Source organism: Trichosurus vulpecula, chromosome 4, assembly GCF_011100635.1.
Source record: "Trichosurus vulpecula isolate mTriVul1 chromosome 4, mTriVul1.pri, whole genome shotgun sequence".
Taxonomy (NCBI): Eukaryota; Metazoa; Chordata; class Mammalia; order Diprotodontia; family Phalangeridae; genus Trichosurus; species Trichosurus vulpecula.
In genome coordinates, this window is record NC_050576.1 from 372,924,603 (window position 1) to 372,948,749 (window position 24,147).

The window sequence follows — 24,147 nt, forward strand, 5'->3', positions numbered from 1 at the left end:
TCACTAGTTTTCTTATATTTAATTTAATTAATCTCACCTTCAGTTTTTAGGATTTCCAGTTTAGTATTGGAGATTTTTAATTTGTTCTTTTTCTAGTTTTTTTTAATTGCATGCCTAATTCATTGGTCTGCTTTTCATTTTATTAACATAAGCATTTAGAGATATAAATTTTCCTGATTACTGTTTTTACTCTGTCCCATAGGTTTTGATATGTTGTTTCATTATATTCTTTTTAACAAAATTATTTACTGTTTCTATGACTTGTTCTTTAACCCACTCATTCATGAAGATTAGGTTATTTAGTCTCCAATTAATTTTTATTTTGTGTTTCCATGGTCCCCTTATAATTTTATTGCATTATAATCTGAAAAGGATGCATTTGATGTTTCTGCTTTTCTGGCTTTAATAATAAAGTTTTTATGCCCTAATATGTGGTCAGTTTTTGTAAAGGTACTATGTATCACTGAATAAAAGGTATATTCCTTTCTATTTCCATTCAGTTCTCTCTGGGTGTCTGTCATACCTACCTTATTTAAGATTCTATTCATCTCCTTGATTTCTTTCTTATTTATTTTTTTGGTTAAATTTATCTAGTTCTGAGAGGGAAAGGTTGAACCTCTATTATTATAGTTTTATATCTATTTCCATCTGTAATTCATCTAGCTTTTCCTTTAAAAATTTGAATGCTATATGTAATACGCATTTGATGCATATAGGATTAGTATTGCTATTGTTTCATTTTCTTTGATACCTTTTATCATAATGTAGTTTCCCTGTTTATTTCTTTTAATTAAACCTAGTTCAGCTTTGTCTGAGATCATGATTGCTACCCATGCTTTTTTTTGCATCAGCTGAAGTATAAAAAAATTCTATTCCAACCTTTTATTGTGTGTGTGTGTGTGTGTGTGTGTGTGTATGTATATATACACACACGCACACATATATCTTTTTAAAATGTGTTTCTTGTAAACAACATATTATTGGATTCTGGTTTATAATCCTTTCTGCTATCTGTTTCTGTTTCATAGGTGAGTTCATCCCATTCATGTCCAAAGTTATAATTATTAGTTGTTCATTTCCCTCCATCCTATTTTTCATCACCGGTTTTCTTTCTCTCCCTCTTTTTACCTTATACCTCCTGAAATATCTAATTGACTTCTAACCAATGCCTCCCTAATCTGTACCCCTTCTAAGAATCCCTCTCTTTTCTTCTCCCTTTAGCCTTCTATTCCCTAATTTACTGACCCTTCAGAATCCCTCTCTTATTCTGTCCCATTATCTTCCTATTTCTTGATCTACATATCCTTCTAAGAGTCCCTCCCTTACCCTCTCCCCTTATCCTCCTATTTCTCTGTAAGTTCAGATGACTTTTATACCCTTCTAGATGTATATGTTATTGTCTCTTTAATCTTTCTCTGATAAGAATTAGGTTCTAGCACTACCTGCCCTCTACTTGCTTCTATCTCTACTATACCAGTTTTTCTGTTCATGCCTCATTTCTATGAGATAATTCCTCTATTTTACCTCTCCCTACCCAATTTTATTTTTTAGGATCCTCTCATCATACTCAACTCAACCCCAAACCTTCTATCTATGCATGCTCTTCCAAACTACCCAAAATAATGATGATATTCTTAAGAATTTCAGGTAACTTTCTCTTTATATAAGAAGTAAAGATTTTGATCTTATGAAGGCCTTTATAATTGGTCTTTAATGTTTACTTTCTTATATTTCTCCTGAGTCTAATAGGTCAAGTTTTCCATTTCCATTTCTTCACAAATGCCTGAAAGTTATTTAGTTCACTTAATGTCTGTTTTTTTTTCTCCCATTCAGGGTACACAGCTTTGCTGGTTAAGTTATTTTTGGTTGCAAGTCCAGCTCATTTGTTCTTTGGAATATATCGTTCTATAACTTTCAGTCTTTTAATGTTGAAGCTGTTGAATCTTGTGTAATCCTGACTGTAGCTCCATGATATTTAAATTTTTTAAAATGTATTTAACATATTTAGTTTTTAGCACTGATTTTCACAAGAGTTTGAATTACAAATTTTCTCCCCATTTCTACCCTCCCCCCCACTCCAAAATGATGTATATTCTGGTTGCCCTGTTCCCCATTCAGTCCTCCCTTCTGTCACCCCACTCCCCTCCCATCCCCTTTTCCCTTCCTTTCTCGTAGGGCAAGATAAATTTCTACGCCCCATTGCCTGTGTATCTTATTTTCTAGTTGCATGCAAAAACTTTTTGTTTTTGAACATCTGTTTTTAAAACTTTGACTTCCAAATTCTCTCCCCTCTTCCCTTCCCACCCACCCTCCCTAAGAAGTCAAGCAATTCAACATAGGCCACATGTGTATCATTATGTATAACCCTTCCACAATACTCATGTTGTGAAAGACTAACTCTATTTTGCTCCTTCCCAACCCATCCCCCTTTATTGAATTTTCTCCCTTGACCCTGTGCCTTTTCCAAAGTGTTTGTTTTTGATTACCTCCACCCCCATCTGCCCTCCCCTCCATCATCCCCCCCTTTTTTATCTTCTTCCCTCTTCTTTCCTGTGGGGTAAGATGCCCAATTCAGTATGTATAGTATTCTCTCCTCAGGCCAAATTTGATGAGAGCAAGATTCACTCATTCCCTCCTCACCTGCCCTCTCCCCTCCTCCCACAGAACTTCTTCCTCTTGCCTCCTTTATGCGAGATAATCCACCCCATTCTATCTCTCCCTATCTCCCTCTCTCAATATAGTCATCTCTCATCCCTTAATTTCATTTTATTTGTTTCAGATATCTCCCCTTCATCTTCAACTCACCCTGTGTCCGCTTTCTCTCTCTCTGTCTCTGTCTCTGTCTCTCTCTCTCTCTTTCTCTCTCTCTCTCTCTATATATATATATATACACACACACATATATATATATACACATACATATATACACACATGCACATTCACTTATATATATATATATATACATAAACATATATATATATATACATATATATATATATATGCATATTCCTTTCAGCTACTATGATATTGAGGTCTCATGAATCATACACATCATCTTTCTATGTAGGAATGTAAACAAAACAGTTCAACTTTAGTAAGTCCCTTATGATTTCTCTTTCTAGTTTACCTTTTCATGCTTCTCTTGATTCTTGTGTTTGAAAGTCAAATTTTCTATTCAGTTCTGGTCTTTTCACTGAGAAAGCTTGAAAGTCCTCTATTTTATTGAAAGTCCATATTTTGCCTTGGAGCATGATACTCAGTTTTGCTGGGGAGGTGATTCTAGGTTTTAATCCTAGCTCCATTGACCTCTGGAATATCGTATTCCAAGCCCTTCAATCTCTTAATGTAGAAGCTGCCAGATCTTGGGTTATTCTGATTGTGTTTCCACAATACTCAAATTGTTTCAAATTGTTTCTTTCTGGCTGCTTGCAGTATTTTCTCCATGATCTGGGAGCTCTGAACTTCAGCGACAATATTCTGAGGAAATTTCTTTTTGGGATCTATTTGAGGAGGTGATCGGTGGATTCTTTCAATTTCTATTTTGCCCTGTGGCTCTAGAATATCAGGGCAGTTCTCCTTGATAATTTCTTGAAAGATGATATTTAGGCTCTTTTTTTGATCATGGCTTTCAGGTAGTCCAATAATTTTTAAATTATCTCTCTTGGATCTATTTTCCAGGTCAGTGGTTTTTCCAATGAGATATTTCACATTGTCTTCCATTTTTTCATTCCTTTGATTCTGTTTTATAACATCTTGATTTCTCATCAAGTCACTAGCTTCCACTTGCTGTAATCTAATCTTTAAGGTAGTATTTTCTTCAGTGGTCTTTTGGACCTCCTTTTCCATTTGGCTAATTCTGCCTTTCAAGGCATTCTTCTCCTCATTGGCTTTTTGGAACTCTTTTGCCATTTGAGTGAGTCTATTTTTTAAGTTGTTGTTTTCTTCAGTATTTTTTTGGGTCTCCTTTAGCAAGTCATTGACTTGTTTTTCATGGTTTCCTCGCATCCTTCTCATTTCTCTTCTCAATTTTTCCTCTACTTCTCTAACTTGCTTTTCCAAATCCTTTTTGAGCTCTTCCATGGCATTCCATGACATTTAGCATTCAGTGGCTCAGTTACAGAACAGAACTTCTGAATCTGTCTTTTCCCAGTGAAGGTGAAAATCACTTTTCTACCCTCACTTTCCCAGATTTCCAATTTAATTTTTTTAGGCCACTTTCAAGGTAAACTGTATTTTGAAGAGATCCCCTAAGTAGAAATTGGAAGAGGCCTAAATTATCAATCTTGAAGGTCTAGTAAAGTTGGAAGGCCTAAAATAGGCCTACACAACATATGGCCCACCAAAGGATTTCAGGCAGCTATCATGTGACCTATGGCAACCAACCATCAGTTGCCACAGGTCATGTGACTGCTGCCGGAAATCCTTTGGTTGGCTGTATGTCAGGCAGGCCTGGTCTAAAACAATTTATTGCAATAATTTTTAAGGACAGAAAGGGAAGTCACTTAAATCTCTTTCCAGATGGCCACAGGAAGTTTACTCTCTAATGTTCCAGGAGTGGAGGATACTCTTAGTAAGTGACCACTGCTTCTAGAGGAATTGCCAAAGTGCCTGCAGAAGCTTGAAGGGAATTTTAGATTTACCTTCTGTTGCTGTGTGCATCCCCTACTTCAGGGCTGTCAAGCCTTAGGTTTTCATTGAAAAAATAGACAATATATTTGGTTTGCCATTTTAGTGAGAGCTCTGTGGTAGCTCATCTTTGTTTGCTAAAGCACTTTTGTAAATTTCTATGCTTGTAGGCAGACCTGCATAAATTGCACTGTGGGCTGTGTGTGACTGCATTTTGGGCAGTCCTGCCCTACTTCAAGGAGCTCATTATGTTTCATTTCTATCAATCTCTGCCAGTTCAACTAGTTTGGCCCTGACTCAATCTAGACCCTTCATAGTTTAGGCTCGATAATGGAGCATCAAGATATTCATTCGTTCAGCAGTTAATAAGCAGGTTTCCTTAGCCATAGCAGGAGATGAACATTTAGTAGGGATAGGTATTCGGAACCCCTTGAGTTGATTCAGTTGAGCTGACAAATCACTAGCCAGGCATCTGAAAGCCTCTCTATCTCCTCCTGGCTGCTTTGTACTCAGGAAGTGATGTCAGCAGTCTGAGGGCGTAGTCCATTGAGACAACCAGGTCTTGAGGAATGTCTCAGTACCAATCTAACTAGCATGAGAAGAGAAGTTAGAAATGACTAGAAATTACTCTCTTTGAGTGAAGGAACGATTTCATTCTTTTTTCTTCCTATTTATCCATAGGACCTAGCTCTGTGCTTGATCCTTAAAGTGTTGAGTGAATTGAATAATTGAATATTATTTCACGAATCATTTTATAGCTTTCTGATGTTCTAATACTTAAAGTAATAATATGGAATGTTTTTACCATGTTATAAGAAAGTTATTTTGTCTAGTGTTTCTTTTTATGTTTAAGGTACTTTGCTAATTTATATGTTGTTCTGCCTTCTATATGCATATAATCATAAATCATAGTCATATAGAAATGTAAAGTTTGTTTATAAAATCTAACAATAAATGAAAAATGAGAAGTAAATGGTCTAGTCAGTCAGTGCCTAAGTGGTTTAGAGGAGGCAAAGATTATTTCTGTCTAGGAGTTAGGAACAGCTTAATCAAGATTTCAGATTTTTGCATGTTCTTGAAAAGTGTTAAGATTTGGAAAAAGAGAGAGGTTGTTCCAGTCAGTGAGCATTGGTACTGATTTAGGAAAAGTCTATAACTAAGCAATTTTGAGTTTTAAAATTGAATCAGAGACTCTTATTCTCTTTAACCAACAAGTCAGTTAACTAGTTAGTATTCTCTTAAATAAACCAAATGATTTCACTGCTATTCATTCATTACTACTACAGTAGTCTTTGTACTCCACTTTGGAGAAGGAATCTTTTTTTAGTCAAAGGTCTTGCTTCATCATTCTTCTGTTTATCCAGTGACACACTATACAAGTGATTGAAATGTTTTGTATTTTTATACTTGCTTCTAGTATCATTGTATCTGTTTGGCCTCAGGTAATCATCGTCATTCCCACAAACTCCTTTTGTGTTTTTTTGGGTTTAACTCTTGCCAACTTTGCCTGCTTCTATCAAATGAATTATTGTTGATGTTTTTCATTTTTTTATATGTGTTATTCAGTGTCACAGGTGTTTAGGCCAAATTCAATACCTATTTGTCAGTTGAACCTAGATATTTTTCACATGATTTTTATTACATTTAGTTTCAACTTATTTATATGAGTTGATTGAGTTGTATTTTAGAATTATTTAAAGCATATATTTTTTAGACTTTTAAATAATCAGATTATTTTGACTTATAAAAAATATTAAGGTACTAAGACCATTTATTTTTTCCTTTAAAGTCTCCTTTCAAAATTTCTGGGGAAGATAGGAAATGCTCTTATAATAAAATGATTCTTTCTTTCCTGTGTATATGTTGTGTATGTTTTTTAGCCTTCTGTTTTATTGTATAACATACAGAAATTTTTCCTAAAACTTTTTTTTAGCCTGAGTAAGGAAGAGTTAGCATTTATTTTACAGAGGACTTTAGTAATCAAGATTCTTGGTTTAAATCTTTCACCTATAGACTTATTTGAAGTATAAAATAACAGGTAGGAAATACAACATTAACAAAACCAAGACCTAAATCCAATGATCAGCATTGGACCCATAATTTTTCTTTCTCTGAATCTCCAGAAAGTTTTTTTAAGCACAGTGGGATATATAAAAAGACTTTTCTTATGTATCCATTACTAATTACAATCTAATTACTGGTTTCAAATCTGAGTTTTGCTCCTGTCTGACAGCAGGATTTCATAACCTCTGGGTGGTTTTCTTATTTTGGAACCAGCGTTCTGAGGTGTCAGAATCCTTAAGCTCTTGTTAACTCAAATAATGGTTATAGAAGGCAGTGTAGTTGATTTTCTTTGTCACCCCAGAATTTCAAAGTAGATACACTTTGCATAATAATGTTATTTCAGATAGTCAGGGCTTCAGTTTAGTGGGTTCCGCTGGTTATTGTTTTGTGTTTTTGTTTCAAGCCTGATCTCTGAGATTTAATTGTTCATAGTTCTTATCTGACAAGAAGTCTCTAATGAGTGTGTCAGTTTCCTTAACAGATGTTTCATTTCTTTTTCCCAATTGAAGATACAAATTCCTTATAATGTCTCCCTTGATTTTTGTGTTGAGAGCTTGAGGCATTTTGACAGCTGCTTAGTAATTTTTAGTAAGAATAATTTTGATTTGTAGTATGGCCTGCTGAGATATGGGATGGAGCAAATAATTTAGACCCTTTCATGCTTAGGGGTTGATACCAAACAAGTTAAGTTTGGGCTATATCCTTTTCCCACAGACTTTATTATTTCATTGCCTTTGTGATGAATACTATCCTCTTTTATTCCATATTTCAGTTGGCAAAGGTGATATACAGTTGATTGCTTAATGTTTCTTAAGCTAGTTGCCAGAACAGCTATTTCTCTTTGTGATCCTACACATCTGTTGCTATAATCTATAGTGATGTATCTTGTTACAAACCCTTTATTTGTATTCATTTGGCAGTCACACTTGGAAATTCTTGAAATTTTGACTTGCTTTTGCATCACTTCTTAAATAATTTCTTGAGTTACATTCTTTTCGAATTACTGTTTACAGTAGTAGCATTTATATTGTACCTTAAGATTTGCAAAATGATTTCTCTATGTTATCTCAGTTGACCTTCACAAGCACACTCTGTAGGTGCTGTTATTATCTCCGTTTTCCAGAGGTGAAAATTAAGACTGAGAGAGATGTTTACGTCACTACCAAATGACCTGAAGCCAGGCTCAAACTCACATCTTGGAGGAAGTATTAACATTTTAGAAGTATTAACCTCTCGGTGATTACCTAACTTGTGTAATAGGTTACCCTGACGAATGTATATAACCTCACAGTGGCTAAACCCTAGGAAAATCCTTTTCAGTTTTGTCTGTTATTCATGCAGTTGTCTGCTATAGCACACACAAATTGAACTGTGAAAGTTTTCTTAGCCCTAGGTGAAACATTATATAGAAGAAAATGCTAATATATCGGTCTTCCTAAGAGACCAATGGACAATGAATTTCTTTGGTTAAACAAAATATTTTTGAAAGCATTATGAAAAATCAGTGTTATAATAACCAGGGGATTTTAAGAGAAGGCAGCAGAAAGTAGATTTTGGTTAAATCAGTGTTTTGGGGGAGGGATATCACAAAATACCTTTAAAGAATTAAGAGTGGGGGCAGCTAGGTGGCACAGTGAGTAGAGCAGTGGACCTGGATTCAGGAGGACCTGAGTTCAAATGTGGCCTCTGACACTTCACACACTTCCTAGTTGTGTGACCTTGGGCAAGTCACTTAACCCCAATTGCCCTGCCTTCCCTACTCCAAAAAAACAAAAACAAAACCAAAATAACAAACAAACAAAAAAGAATTCAGAGCCCTCACAGACTAGAGTTAGCTTGTCAGATCTTGGATTTTTGCTCATTTCCAAAATTACAAAGCCACAATAGTGATAAATGAAGAAATTGCTGACAGAGATTGTCCTTACTTTCTCAACTACCATTTGGTAAAAATGCTGATTTTTCCCCCCATTTCTTTGGTATCCCCCCCTCTTTGAGGAGTTTTGAAAACAAATTCCTTCAAACCTTCAAAATTATGTAATCTCCACAGACTTTTCCTCTCTACATTTGGCTAGATCTAGCTATTTCATCATCTTAGTGCCATTTTTATTTCTTCATATGGTGCATTGGGTACTTGTATGTTAGAGTCTAAACATAGTAATTTTTCTGTCATCAGTGGTGAGAATGCATTGCCATAGAAATTCTGGGAAGGGCATAAGAATGAGGACTGTTATATATATCTTTGTTTTATGTTTTGTTAGGATCAGACATTTCATCATCTATGTTAATTTTTTGAGGGGGTCTAAGAGAAGGGAGCATGGTTTAGTGGAGAGAGTTCTGGATTCAGGAAGACCTGGTTAAGGTTTCTTTCTTGCGTCTTGCCAGCTTCATATTTAGGAACAGCTCACTCAACCTCTCTGGACTTTAGTTTCCTTCTATGTTGATATATAAAATGTCTTCTAAATCTTAAAATAGTATGTTGTAAGTGTTAGCTGCTACTGTTAGTATGTAATTTGAATCCAAAAGTGTATAACTATTTCAAATTATTTGATTCTCATAGGTTTTGGGTGATAAACATGGAAATGCTTTGTGGCTTAATGAAAGAGAATGCTCAATCCAGAGAAGAAATCAAAAGGTAGTGGAGGAGGCACCAAGGTAAGTTTCCGTTGTTGATGGCCATTGGTAATAATTTTGGGGGGAATTTTTTGCTTTTGTGTGTGTTGTATATCATTTCCAGACAGTAAATTTTCTATGCTTTAAGAAAAATAAAGAATGAATTAGTGGATATAATAATAATTCTTAAAATATTCATTAATTTGTCCAGGTTGATAGCTCCTGTAACTACTTTGACTGAGGCTGGATGTCAGTGTATATATGTATGCAGCATGTCAATGTATGCTTGAATAAGTTGTATTCACAATATGCATATTCTTAATGTTCATTGGGATAGAGCCAGAAAATAATGATGGGTTTATTAAGTTGCAAGAAATCCTTCCCTGGGAGTTTCTAGTGCTTTTACAACTTATATTGATATATTGGAGTATAAATTTTACGTTGAATTTCCCACATAGCTTTGTGACTTAGGTCATCTACTAACCAGGTATAACAGAAAATAGTAGAATATGCTGAGGTATACAAGTATTATGAGAAGACTAGTACCTCTGCTGTAAGGGCTGCTGAGCCCTTTTCAGGACTGCTTTCTATGTTTGGTGTCTAACTGGTCACCCAAGTCTCACCTGTGACTCCATGAAGCAGTAGCATGGGCAGCAGCCACTCCGTGGGAAACCATTTGTGCAGATGGGCTAAACCAGTTTGAGGGTAACTGATGGAACTCATACCTTTCAGTAAGTTAGGGAAGTGAAGACTTCCCCAGCAGAATGAGTCGATGAGAGCAGTTTGTTCCAGTGGCCACGAAGGTGGCTGAAGCAGGTGCTGTGGAGTGCTTAGAGTTTGGTTAGCCATTGAAGATCATCCACTCCATCCCAAGCCATCTCTGGTTGTCTCAACTTTTGTCTTGCCACTGGACTCGTATGACTCTGGAAGAAAGAGAGTGAGTCTGATGACTTTGCCCAACTCTGCATCACTTAAATCTAATTTATGTATGAGTCAAAAGACATCACCCATACTATTTTGTGATTTTTACCTACCTGAAAGTCCTCTGGCAACAGGAAAGTGATGAAGCAGCAGATGTGTATATATTGGGGGCTGCAGTCACAACCCTGCACACAGGGACTCATACCATAGGGTTATCTTTTCTCTGGACTGATATAGCCATGGGATTTGGCAGTCCCCTGGGTGTCTGAGCAGCCTTTTTTAAGGACCACATTGCTCACCTCCTGGCATGAGGAAGGAGCTAGAAAAGGTGCCCTGCAAATCATCTCCTTCACCTAATGTAATCCTCTCCTGCTTACTGCAGCAAGCAGGGATCCTACTCTGTGGTTGAAACGCAAAGAAGGTATAAAAACTTTTGTGAAGATGATTTTGTTAACCCTTGGTACATGGAATATGCACATACTCATGAACAACATAAAATCTAGTAGACCTGATAGATGAACAGCTCTTGTTGTGAGAGAACTCAGCAGGTATCACATCCAAATAGCAGCCCTGCATGAAACAAGGCTAGCAAATGAAGGGTAACTTAACAAAGTCGGAGCTGGATATATTTTTCTGGAGTGGCTGCAGTAATGGGGAGTGCCATGAAGCTGGTGTAGGTTTCACAATCAAAATTAATCTAGTGAACAAGCTTGTGTGCCTCCCAAAAGGAGTGAGTGACAGGCTCATGACAGTGATATTTCCCTTTTCAAGAAAACACCATGCTACCATCATTAGTGCCTATGCTCCCACCATGATGAACCCTGTTGAAGTCAAAGAAAAACTTTATGAAGACCCTCATTGTCAGTATGCTGAAAAAGGACAAGTTTATAATTCTGGTGACTTAAATGCTAGACTAGGCACTGACTGTCAGGCATGGCAGGGGCTCCTTGGGAGGGGAGTAGGAAACTGCAACAGCAGTAGTCACTTACTACTGAAGACTGGTGCATATCATGACCAGTTCTCATTGCCACCTCTGTCTTTGGTTTACGCTATAAAATTTTGTGGATGCACCATTGCAACAAACATTGGCATTTAATAGACTGTGTCATTATAAGGAGAGGAGACAGGATGTGAGAGTGACAAAGGCTATGTGTGGAGCAGAGTGTTGGACTGATCATAGACTTATTCTATCTAAGATAAACATTTGCATTCAACAAAAGTGGCAACCCAAGGCAAGATAACTACTAGAAGATTTAATGTCAACAGATTAGAGCACTTCTCTGAACAGTTTGTTGCTAATTTGGAGGGAAAGCTGAGCCCACACATGCTTGGCTGCAGTGGAGCGGAAAAGGAGTGAGCAGCTTTCAGAGATTTGATGTACAGCACTGCATTTACTCATTTGAGTCAGCACACTCGAAAACATCAAGATTTGTTTGATGAAAATGACGGGGAAATTCAGAAGCTACTAAATGAAAAACAAGAAATTCACAGGGTTTATCAGCAGGATAGTTTGTCCATCTCTAAGAAGGCAACATTTAACTTCATCCAAAGTAAAATGCAAGTTAAGCTTAGAGAAATACTCATACAAAAGCTGACTGAAATCTTCTGGGTTATATGGCAAGAGGAGGTTATCCCCCAAGAGTTCAAGGATGCCTCCATTGTCTATTTCTATAAAAGAAAAGGAAATAGGTTGTTCTGTGATAGTCATGGTGTGGGATTCTCTCTCTTAGTTACTGTCCACAAGATTCTTGCCAGAGTCCTCCCTAATAGACTGAACTTTCACCTGGAAGATAGTCATCTACATGAGAGCCAGTTTGGTTTCAGAAAGAGTTGAGGAATGGATGATATGGTGTTTGTTGCCTGACGAAAAATGTAAGGAGCAGAACACAAGTCTATCTGCAACATTTGTTGATCTGCCTGAGGCCTTTGATGCTGTCAGTCATGAGGGCTTATGGAAGGTCATAGCAAAATTTGTTGCCTGGAGAAGTTCATCAGTATTGTATGCCATTTCCACAATAGCATGATTCCATGGGTTCTGAATAATGGACATTTCTTTTGTGCTTTCCCTGTTAAGAATGGAGTGAAGAAGGCCTATGTGCTTGCCCCCTTGCTTTTTAGCATGATATTTTCAATGATATTGTCAGATGTCTTCAACAAGAACAAAAACAGCATCAAGATAAGCTACTGCACTGATGATAAATTATATAACTTGAAAAAGTTACAAGCCAGGAGTGATGTGGAAGGAAAGTTGGTGCATGACTTTTTGTTTGTAGATGATTGTACACTCAATGCAGCCTCTGAGACTTATAGGAAAAGTATGGATTCTCTGCCATGTTTGCTAATTTTGTCCTGACAGTTAATACGAAGAAAACAGAGGTTCTCCACTAGCCAGCACTGCACCGTCTGTATATGGAACCACCAGTTACAGCAAAGAGAGAACTTTTGAATTCTGTGGATAAGTTCCTTACCTTGGCCATATACTTTCCAGGGTTGTACTCATAGATGATGAGGTTTGCATGTGTGTTGCTAGAGGTAGCTCAGTGTTTGGGAAGCTCTGAAGGAAAGTGGGGGAGAGAAGTATTAGTATAGCTATCATATTGAAGGTCTACAGAGCCGTGGTGCTGACCTCATTGTTGTATGCCGATGAAGCCTGGATGATATACCAGTGCCATGCCAGGAAACTGAATAGCTTACTTTTAAATTGTCTTAGGAAGATTCTCAAGATCACTTGGCAAGATAAGGTACCAGACACTGAAGTCCTTTCTTGAGTTGAACTGCCAAGCTTCAAACTCTACTGCAGAGACCACAGCTCCAGTTGGCTGGCCACATTGTTCAAATGCCAAACATAAATTTGCTCAAAAGACTATTTTACAGAAAACTCATACAAGGCAGGCATATGTTCTTGATCATATCAAGCAAGAAAGGCTTTGCAAATAGATAAGACATCAGACTGTGTCTATCTTCTGATGGCCTTACTATCCTAAATAAGTATGAAAAAGCTTATCAGAAGGTTGATTACCAGGTGATGATTTTTTTTGGTGACCATAGGTTATGAATTATTTTCTGCTAAGGTATGGAAGGTATTGCAATATACCATAGTTGTTGGTTTGTCTATTGATATTAAATAGTTAATCTTGAAAGATTGAAGTAAGAAGCAAAAATGATTTTCCTTAATTTCTGTCTATATGTTATTTATTTACAGATTCACATCTATATAAATTTTATCTAGTTGGTTATCTGAAAAGATGGAGTTTTCATTGAACTGATATTATTAGATTCAAATACACAGAAAAGTACAGAAAGAAAAAGAGCTATAGTCTTGGAATGAGGAATGCTGTTTTGGGGGCTGCTGAGATGAGGTGCTTAAGTAGGGTTTGAGATCTTGTGATGTAACTGGGTTATATCATGTATTACTTTACTGAAATTTAAGAGTTAGAACATCTGAGTTTGAATTATGTCTGCTAATAGTTGTAATCTTGGGCAAGTTTATTAATCACCATAGACCTCTATTTCCTCATCTATAAAATAAAAGGTTGGCTTAGACGACCTTTCTGGTCCCTTCCAGATCATAAATCTTTTTTTTCTTTTTTAAAAAAATTTATTTAATATATTTAGTTTTCAGCATTTATTTTCTCTGAAGTTTGAATTACACATTTTTTCCCCATTTCTACCCTCCCCCCACTCCAAGATAGCATATATTCTGGTTGCCCCATTCCCCAGTCAGCCCTCCCTTCTGTCACCCCACTCCCCTCCCATCCCCCTTTCGCATCTTCTCTTGTAGGGCAAGATAAATTTCTATGCCCCATTGCCTGTGTATCTTATTTCCTAGTTGCATGCAAAAACTCTTTTTTGTTGTTGTTGTTTTTGAATGTCTGTTTTCAAAACTTTGAGTTCCAAATTCTCTCCCCTCTTCCCTCCCCACCCACCCTCCCTAAGAAGGCAAGCAATTCAACATAGGCCACATGCGTATCATTATGTAAAACCCTTCCACAATACTCATGTTGTGAAAGATTAACTATGTTTTGCTCTTTCCTAACCTATTCCCCTTTATTGAATTTTTCTCCCTTGACCCTGTCCCTTTTTGAAAGTGTTTGTTTTTGATTACCTCCTCCCCCCATCTTCCCTCCTTTCTATCATCCCCCCTTTTTTATCTTCTTCCTCCTTCTTTCCTGTGGGGTAAGATACCCAACTGAGTGTGTATGGTATTCCCTCCTCAGGTCAAATCCAATGAGAGCAAGATTTACTCATTCCCCCTCACCTGCCCCCTCTTCCCTTCCTACAGAACCACTTTTTCTTGCCACTTTTATGTGAGATAATTTACCCCATTCTATCTCTCCCTTTCTCCTTTTCTCAATATATTCCTGTCTTATCCCTTAAATTGATTTTATTTCTTTAGATATCATCCTTCATATTCAACTCATATACCTACCTACATATATACATACATAGACACACCCATATGTATGTATACGTATACACACACACACACACACATATATATATATATATATATATATATATATATATATATATATGCATATTCCTTTCAGCTACTACGATATTGAGGTCTCATGAATGATATACGTCATCTTTCTATGTAGGAATGTAAATAAAACAGATCAACTTTAGTAAGTCCCTTATGATTTCTCTTTCTTGTTTACCTTTTCATGCTTCTCTTGATTGTTGTGTTTGAAAGTCAAATTTTCTGTTCAGCTCTGGTCTTTTCACTGAGAAGGCTTGAAAGTCCTCTATTTTATTGAAAGTCCATATTTTGCCTTGGAGCATGATACTCAGTTTTGCTGGGCAGGTGACTCTTGATTTTAATCCTAGCTTCATTGACTTCTGGAATATCGTATTCCAAACCCTTTGGTCCCTTAATGTGGAAGCTGCCACATCCTGTGTTATCCTGATTGTGTTTCCACAATATTCAAATTGTTTCTTTCTGGCTGCTTGCAGTATTTTCTCCTTGATCTGGGAGCTCTGGAATTTGGCGACAATGTTCCTAGGAGTTTTCTTTCTGGAATCTATTTGAGGAGGCGATCTGTGGATTCTTTCAATTTCTATTTTACCCTCTGGCTCTAGAGTATCAGGACAATTCTCCTTGATAATTTCTTGAAAGATGAGATCTAGGCTCTTTTTTTGAGCATGGCTTTCAGGTAGTCCAATAATTTTTAAATTATCTCTCCTGATCTATTTTCCAGGTCAGTTGTTTTTCCTATGAGATATTTCACATTCTCTTCCACTTTTTCATTCCTTTGGTTCTGTTTTATAATATCTTGATTTCTCATCAAGTCACTAGCTTCCACTTGCTCCAATCTCATTTTTAAGGTAGTATTTTCTTCAGTGGTCTTTTGGACCTCCTTTTCCATTTGGGTAATTCTGCTTTTCAAGGCATTCTTCTCCTCATTGGCTTTTTGGAGCTCTTTTGCCGTTTGAGTTAGTCTATTTTTTAAAGTGTTGTTTTCTTCAATATTTTTTTCAGTATTTTTTTGGGTCTCCTTTAGCAAGTCATTGACTTTTTTTTCATGGTTTTCTTGTATCACTCTCATTTCTCTTCCCAGTTTTTCCCCTACTTCTCTAACTTGCTTTTCCAGCTCCTTTTTGAGCTCTTCCATGGCCTGAGACCAGTTCATGTTTTTTTGGAGGCTTTTGGTGTAGGCTCTTGCACTTTGTTGACTTCTTTAGGCTGTATGTTTTTGTCTTCTTTGTCACCAAAGAAAGATTCCAAAGTCTGAGACTGAATCAGGGTGCGTTTTCACTGCCTGGCCATGTTCCCAGCCAACTTACTTGACCCTTGAGTTTTTCGTCAGGGTATGACTGCTTGTAGAGCAAAGAGTACTTTTGTTCCAAGCTTGAGGGGATGCCCCATTGATTTCAGAGCTATTTCTATATAGCCAGCTCTGCCACCCCAGCATTCCTCCTTCCTCGAGAACCACCAACCTGGACCTGACGCAAATCTTCAGCAGGCTCTTCACTCCTGCTCTGATCCACCGCTTAATTCCTCCCACCACGTGGGCCTGGGGCTGTAGTTCTGTAGCTGCACCTCCCCTGCTGCCCCAGGGCAGTGGCCGAACCACAAACTCTGTCCCCCGCAGCTTTTTTCACTAACCTTCTCTGTTGTCTTTGGTGTTTGTGGGTTGAGAAGTCTGGTAATTGCCACAGCTCACTGATTCAGGGTGCTAGCGCCTGTTCTGCCCGGCTCCTGGTCTGGCTGGTCCTGCTGCCTCCCACGGTGAGCTCTGCTCCCCTCCACTGTGTGCGTGATAGACCTCATCCAGTGACCATCCAGGCTGTCCTGGACTGGATCCCTGCTTCCTTCTGCTATTTTGTGGGTTCTGCAGTTCTAGAATTTGTTCAGAGCCATTTTTTATAGGTTTTTGGAGGGACTCGGTGGGGAGCTCATGCAAGTCCCTGCTTTCCAGCTGCCATCTTGGCTCCACCCCTGGAAGTCCCCCAGATCATAAATCTGTGAGTATTTGGAAACATTATTATGAATGGTAATCTCACATTTACACCAGTGGTTTGGTAAAATAATTATTCCAAGCTTTGATAGGTTTTGTAAGGTCGTGTTAGTTTTCTATTTATTAATGATATCCCTTTAGTGTGAAAGAACTTATAAAAATGGGGAAAAGGGTGCTAATTCTTTCTTTCATAGTTTAAGAGTATTGAAAGATAGACATAATATACTTTAGTTAGAGTTTACCTATGCAGATAAAATAATAAATCCTGAGGCATTGAAATAAGATGCAAAAAAAAGGTTTTTCATAGTTTCACATCTGCACATTATTCTTTTGCATATCCAGATCCAAGATTTCAGTTTTATGGCTTACTTGAAAAAAGAAATTGAGGAATTATACGTTCAGTTTTTACAACACATAATAAAAACTGGATTTCTTGGAATTCATTAATAATTGGAATTTTTCTGTAGTCCTAATTTTGAGATGATTAGGGAGATGGTAGGGAGTACATCAGCAAATATCATGCAAAATTAATTATTTTTTCAAAAAATAATTTGCAGAATATAAACTTGTGGTCAGTACAGTTTCTACATCTGTTTTATTGTCTTCAAGGTACTTAAGGCACAGGTTAGTTGATTTAAAACTTTTTTTATTTTTTTATTTGTTTTGTTTTTATATTTAAAATTTTTAGTTTTCAACATTGATTTCCACAAGATTTTGAGTTATAAATTTTCTCCCCCTTCCTACCCTCCCCCACCCTAAGATGGCATAAATTCTGATTACCCCTTTCCCCAGTCTGCCTTCTCTTACACTCCCCCCATCCCGTTTCCCACTATTTTCTTGTAGGGCAAGATAAATTTCTATACTCCATTGCCTGTATATATTATTTCCAATTTGCATGTAGAAAGAATTTTTTTTAGACATTTTTTTTTAGAACTTTGAGTTCCAAATTCTTTCCTTCTTCCCTCCAATCGACTTAGGCCACACATGTATCATTATGCAAAACACTCCCACAATAGTCATGTTGTAAAAGACTAACTATCCTTCTATCCTATCCTGTCCCCCTTTATTCAGTTTTCTCCCTTGATCCTGTCCCTTTTCAAAAGTGTTTGCTTTTGACTACCTCCTCCCCCAATCTGTCCTCCCTTCTATCATCACCCCCCCTTCTCCCCTACTTTGCTGTAGGGTAACATGCCAGATTGAGTGTGTATGTTATTCCCTCCGTAAGTCAAATCCTGTGAGAGCAAGATTCACTCATTCCCTTTCACCTGCCCCCTCTTCCCTTCCATTATAACTGCTTTCTCTTGCCACTTTTACATGAGATAATTTACCCCATTCTATCTCTGCCTTTCCCCTTCTCCCAATGTATTCCTCTCTCCTTAAATTTATTTTTTTTTTATATATCATTCCTTCATATTCAACTCACCCTGTGCCCTCTGTCTATGTATGTTCCCTTCAACTACCCTAATACTCAGAAAGGTGTCATGAGTTATAAGTATCATCTTTCCATGTAGGAATGTAAACAAAATGGTTCAACTTTAGTAAATCCCTTATGATTTCTCTTTCCTGTTTGCCTTTTCATGTTTCTCTTGATTCTCGTATTTGAAAGTCAGATTTTCTATTCAGCTCTGATCTTTTCATTCAGAAAGCTTGAAAGTCCTCTATTTTATTGAAAGTCTGTATTTTGCCCTGGAGTATTATATTCAGTTTTGCTGGATAGATGATTCATGGTTTTAATCCTAGCTCCTTTGACCTCCTGAATATCATATTCCAAGCCCTTTGATTCTTAATGTAGAAGGTGCTAGATCTTGTGTTATCCTGATTATTTTTCCACAATACTCAAATTGTTATTTTCTGGCTGCTTGCAATATTTTCTCCTTGACTTGGGAACTCTGGAATTTGTCTACAATATTCCTAGGAGTTTTTTGGGGGGGATCTTTTTCAAGAGGGGATTGGTAGATTCTTTCATTTTCTATTTTGCCCTCTTGTTCTAGAATGCCAGGGCAGTTTTCCTTGACACTTTTTTGAAAGATGATGTCTAGGCTCTTTTTTTTGATCATGTCTTTCAGGTAGTCCAATAATTTTTTAAATTATCTCCCCTGGATCTATTCTCCAGGTCAGTGGTTTTTGCAATGAGATATTTCACATTGTCTTCCATTTTTTTCCATTCTTTTGGTTCTGTTTTATAATTTCTTGATTTCTCATCAAGTCACTAGCTTCCACTTGCTCCATTATAATTTTTAAGGCAGTATTTTCTTCAGTGGTCTTTCGGTCCTCCTTTTCCATTTGGCTAATTCTGCCTTTTAAGGCATTTTTCTCCTTATTGGCTTTTTGGAGCTCTTTTGCCATGTGGGTTAGTCTGTTTTCTAAGGTGTTATTTTCTTCAGTATTTTTTGGGGACTCCTTTAGCAAGTCCTTGACTTGTTTTTCATGATTTTCTCACATCACTTTCATTTTTCTTCCTAATTTTTCTTTTACGTCTTTTGCTTGATTTTCCAAATCCTTTTTGAGCTCTCCTATGGCCTGAGACCAATTCATGTTTTTCTTGGAGGCTTCTGATGTAGGTTCTTTGACTTTGTTGACTTCGTCTGGCTATATGTTTTGATCTTTTTTTGTCACCAAAAGAGATTCTATAGTCTGAATCCTTTTTTGCTGCTTGCTCATTTTCCCAGCCATTTACTTGACTTTTGAGGTTTTTGTCCGGGTATGACTGCTTTCACAGTGGCAAGTGCTTTGTTCCAAGCTTCAAGGGTTTTGTGCTGCTGTTTTCAGAGCTACTTCTTTTCTGAGGTGGTATGATGCTCCTCTCCTGGCCTGTCATCTGTTCAGTGAGTACAGGCACTCCTTTCTGCAGTGTAACCACCAGGAGGACTCCCTCTCCACAGCCAACATAAAGCTCTGCTACACCAGTGTTCCTTTTCCTCCAAGAACCGACAACCAGGACTGCGACCCAAATTCAAGCGGGGCAAAGCAAGAGAACCTTGCCTCAGTGCCAGCAAAGTTATCTATGCACTCCCACTCTGATCAGCTGCTTGATTTCCCCCATTTTATGGGCCTGGGGCTGGAAGCAGCCGCAGCCCACCTGCAGCCGTACCATGCACTTCCCTCATCCAGATCCAGCAGTTTTCCCAGTGACCTGCTCCATTATCTTAGGCGTTTGTCGGTTTAGAAGTCTGGTAACTACCACAGTTCAGTGTTTCAGGGCCCTGAGGCCTGCTGTACCTGATCTACTCTTGCCTGGTCTGTCCTGGCCGGGCCCACGTTGTGCTGCGCTCTGCTCCCAGCTTGGTGTGATAGACTCTTCCCAGCGACCATCCAGGCCCTCTTGGACTGGAGACTTGTTTCCCTCTGTTTTTCCATGGGTTCTGTAGCTCTAGAATTTGTTTAGAGTCATTTTTTACAGGTGTTTGGAGGGATTTGGGGGAGAGGTTAAGTGAGTCCCTGTTTTCAAGCTGCCTTCTTGGCTCTGCCCCTCTAAAACATTTAAAAATATTTTTTATTATGAAAATATGAAAATTGTTTTTAGATGAACTTTTATTCTTAAAAATATATCTTTCTATATGCATTTTGGTTAATTTTATCTTTGCATATTTCTGTTGTTATTAGTTGTATTAGGTATAACCTCATTAAAATCCCAGTTTACTTCATGACCTTCATTAATCTTAAATTTCAGGCTTCCTTCTCATGGAAAAGAAATGCATGTAAAAATTAAATTGAATATACTTATTTCACAGGCCATTACATAAAATACTCCTTTAGGTGATTATGAATTTTATAAAGATTTTAATACCATATATAACTCAGCAGCACCACTTTTTTCAATTTAATTTTTCTTTAATGTTTTTAATCATGTCTACTTCCTTTTAAAATAATTACTCCCCCCATCCCTTTGGTCCCTTTTGCAATGCTTTCTTTTTTCAAATTATCACCTTTTCTTTAAATGGAGGCCACCTTTAGTAAAGTTCCTAATGATCTTTTGACTAAGTTGCTTTAGTGACTTAGGTAGTTCTTAAAAACCTTTAAGAATTTATGGGAGTTATATGATATACCTGTATATGTGTGCTTTACCTCCAAATGAATATTTCTAATCTTATAATATAATTTGGAAAGTATGTTAAACAGTTTTACTTGTAATACTTCATAATTGTGCCAGACTAGTGGGAAATTAAATCATTATTATTACAGGAGGAAACCCTTCTTATATTTGTTTACATTTCAAAAAAATTATTAGGCATGTTTTTATAAATTGATATTTTTTATTTTGAATATGATTATTCATATAAAAATATTATTTGACTGAGTATATATTTTCTCAGTGGATTAAAATACTCTTTTTGTATTTGTAGCACTTTTTTGGACCCTGAGACGAGAAGAGCCATGGGAGAACAAGCAGTAGCTCTTGCCAGAGCAGTTAAATATTCTTCTGCTGGAACAGTGGAATTTCTTGTAGACTCACAGAAGAATTTTTACTTCTTAGAAATGAATACTAGACTTCAGGTAAGAAAAGCAACAGTTCTGTTTCCCCAAAACCCATCTCCACACCCATTTTAAAAGAAAAACAAGCCTGGAAGCAGAGATGGCAACATATATTCTTGAATTCTTGACCAAGCACTTTGCTAGAGGTGAATTTCCTGCCTCTGTGAGTTCACCATAAGTACCTAGTCACCGTCCTTTGATAATTTTGCCCTTTAACCATTGAAATCTCTTACTTCTGGTATAATCAGGGCTTCTTCAGTAGTAGATTAGAACTGATAGTGTTTTACCTTTTTGTTCTTTTTGCTTCACTTCCTCTTTATCCTTGTTTTTCCCTCTCTTGCCCTCACTGGTATTCTTCTTACCTTATTTTTCTTATTTGTTTTTTGTTTCACTTAATGTTATTTTTCATTGCTCATTTGAAAATTTCTTTTTCATTGGTGATTGCAGAGAGAACTTTTCTGCACTTGAAGTTTTCACATTATCATCTTTGCTAGAAGTCTAATATTGATATTCTCACTATTAACAAATCTAGAATGTGGAAGAAAATTGACTAATAATGCGTAGAGATGTTGATGATTTGTGTGGAGTTTATTTCATATCTTGTAGCTCTGCTGAAGTTGTTAATAATTTCAGCTAGTTTTTTGTTGACTCTAGAGTTTTCCAAATAAACCATGAAATCATCTGCAGAAAGTTAGAATTTTATTTTCTCTTTGCCTATGCTTGCTACCTCAGTTTTTTTTCTTGTCATAGTGATATAGCTAGCATTTGTCTCACTATATTGAACAATAATGATGATAATGGACATTCTTCCTTTACCCCTTATCTTAGTGGAAATGCTTCTAGTTTATGTCATTTACAGGTAGTTCTGGCTCTTGTTTTTAGAGAGATATTACTTATCCTTTTACGGAAAACTTTATTTCTACACATTCCAGTGTTTTTAACAAGAAACTGGCTTATCAAAAGGTTTTTCTACATATCTTTATAGGATTAGATAATTTTTGTTGTCCTTGCTATCAGTATGATTAATGATGTTCATTTGTTTCCTAACATTTCCTCACCCCTTGTATAAATCTGTCTTGTTCATAGTGACATTATGTAATATATTGCTGCAGTTGCTTTGCTAATATAAATCTTTTTTTGCATTGATATTTATTAGCTATATTGGTCTGTTGTTTTCTTTCTCTGTTTTGACTGTCTTTGACTTAGGTATCAAGACCACATTTGTATCATAGAAGAAATAGGATCCTTTCTCTTCTTTCTTTTTAACAGTTTTTTTGAGTATTGGAGTTTTTCCTTTATGCTTGATAGAACTCACTTGTAAATATATCTTGTTCTTGTTTTTTTTCTTCAGGAACTCATTCATCTTTTTTTTAGTTTATTTTCTGTTGGGTTATTTAAGTGTTTTTTTTTTGTTTTTTTTTATGCTAAGTATTTTATATTCTTGTAAACAATTATTTATTTAATTTAGCTTTATCAGTTTTATTAGCATATAATTGGGAAAATTCATTTGTAATTTTTTTTCTTTTTTGTCTGTGAATATATCTTCTTCCATTTGTGGTAGTGTTGATTTGTTTTTTAGTAAATTAAGGCATGGGGGCAGCTAGGTGGTGCAGTGAGTAGAGCACCGGCCCTGGAGTCAGGAGGACCTGAGTTCAAATCCAGCCTCAGACACTTGACACACTTACTAGCTGTGGGACCTTGGGCAAGTCACTTAATCTCAATTGCCCTGCCTTCCCCCCTGCAAAAAAAAAAATTAAAAGAAATTAAGGAATGGTTTGTCTATTTTATTAGTTTTTTTAAAAGAAAAACATCATTCCTCATTTTACTTACTAATAAAATTTTTATTATTGTTTTTGCTTTCAATTTTTAAAATTTTTTCTTTTGTTTTGAAGATTTCTATTTTCAAGCTTTGATTGGGAGCTTTTAATTTCTTCGTTCCAGTTTTAATTTTTAAAGTTACATGCCTGTTTCACTGATCTGTATTTTCCCTCTGTTATTAATGAAAGTGTTTAGAGCTGGAAAATTTCCCCTAAAGATTGCTTTGGTTTTCTCTTAAAAATTTTGATATATTGTCTCATTCTCATTATATTTAATGTATTTTTCATTTATTTTTCGCATTTTTCTTTGAGAGCTTATGGCAACTTTCTTTGTAGTAGTAAAGAACAGTCACCAATTCTTTAGGGATTTTTCCACAAAGTACTATTTTGGTTGCATCCCACAAATTTTGATATGTTGTCTCATTGTTGTCATCTCTTTAATGAAATTATTTTTTCTGCAGTTTGTTCTATAAGACTCACTCATTCTTTAAGATTAGATCATTTTGTTTCTAATTAATTTGTAATTTGTTTCCATAGCTTTTTATTGAATGAAATTTTTATTACATTATGATCTGAAAAGGATACATTTAATTTTTATACTTTTTTTCATTTGTATGTTACATTTTTATGCCCTTAAATACATGGTCAGTTTTTATTTAGGTGTTATGTATTTTGTGTAGGTCTTATCTACATCTGAGAGAAATATTTATTCCTTTCCATCCCAATTTATTTTTCTCCAGAAGTCTATCATATCTAAATTTTCCAAAATTCTATTCATTTCTTTAACTTATTTTCTCTTCTTTTTTGGTTTGATTTATCTGATTCTGAAAGTAGAAATTTGAAGTTTCCGACTATGATGGTTTTATTGTTTCCTCCTTTTTTGTATTTATCATTTCCTTCAAAAATTTGGATGTTATGCCATTTGATGCATATACGTTTAATATTGGTATTGATTCGTTGTATATGGTCATTTTTTAGCAAAATGTAGTTTCCCTGATTATCTCTTTTAATTAGATCTCTTTTTGTTTTTGTTTTATCTTAGATCATGTTTGCTACCCCTTTCTTTTTTATATCAGCCAAAGCATAATACATTCTGCTCTAGCCTCTCATTTTTACTTTTTGTGTCTCTCTGTTTCAATTATGTTTTTTTGTAAATGATATATTGTTGGAATCTG

The 24,147-nt window shown here is 36.2% G+C and overlaps 1 protein-coding gene across 1 annotated transcript in view; it reads left to right on the plus strand.

The window, feature by feature from the left end:
- Positions 1-24,147, plus strand: part of PCCA (propionyl-CoA carboxylase subunit alpha) — a 515,891-nt gene that overhangs the window by 191,918 nt on the left and 299,826 nt on the right. The window contains exons 11-12 of the mRNA XM_036753355.1: positions 9,248-9,342; positions 21,026-21,176. Of these exons, the coding sequence (XP_036609250.1) occupies positions 9,248-9,342; positions 21,026-21,176 (246 nt within the window). The remainder of the gene's footprint in view (positions 1-9,247; positions 9,343-21,025; positions 21,177-24,147) is intronic.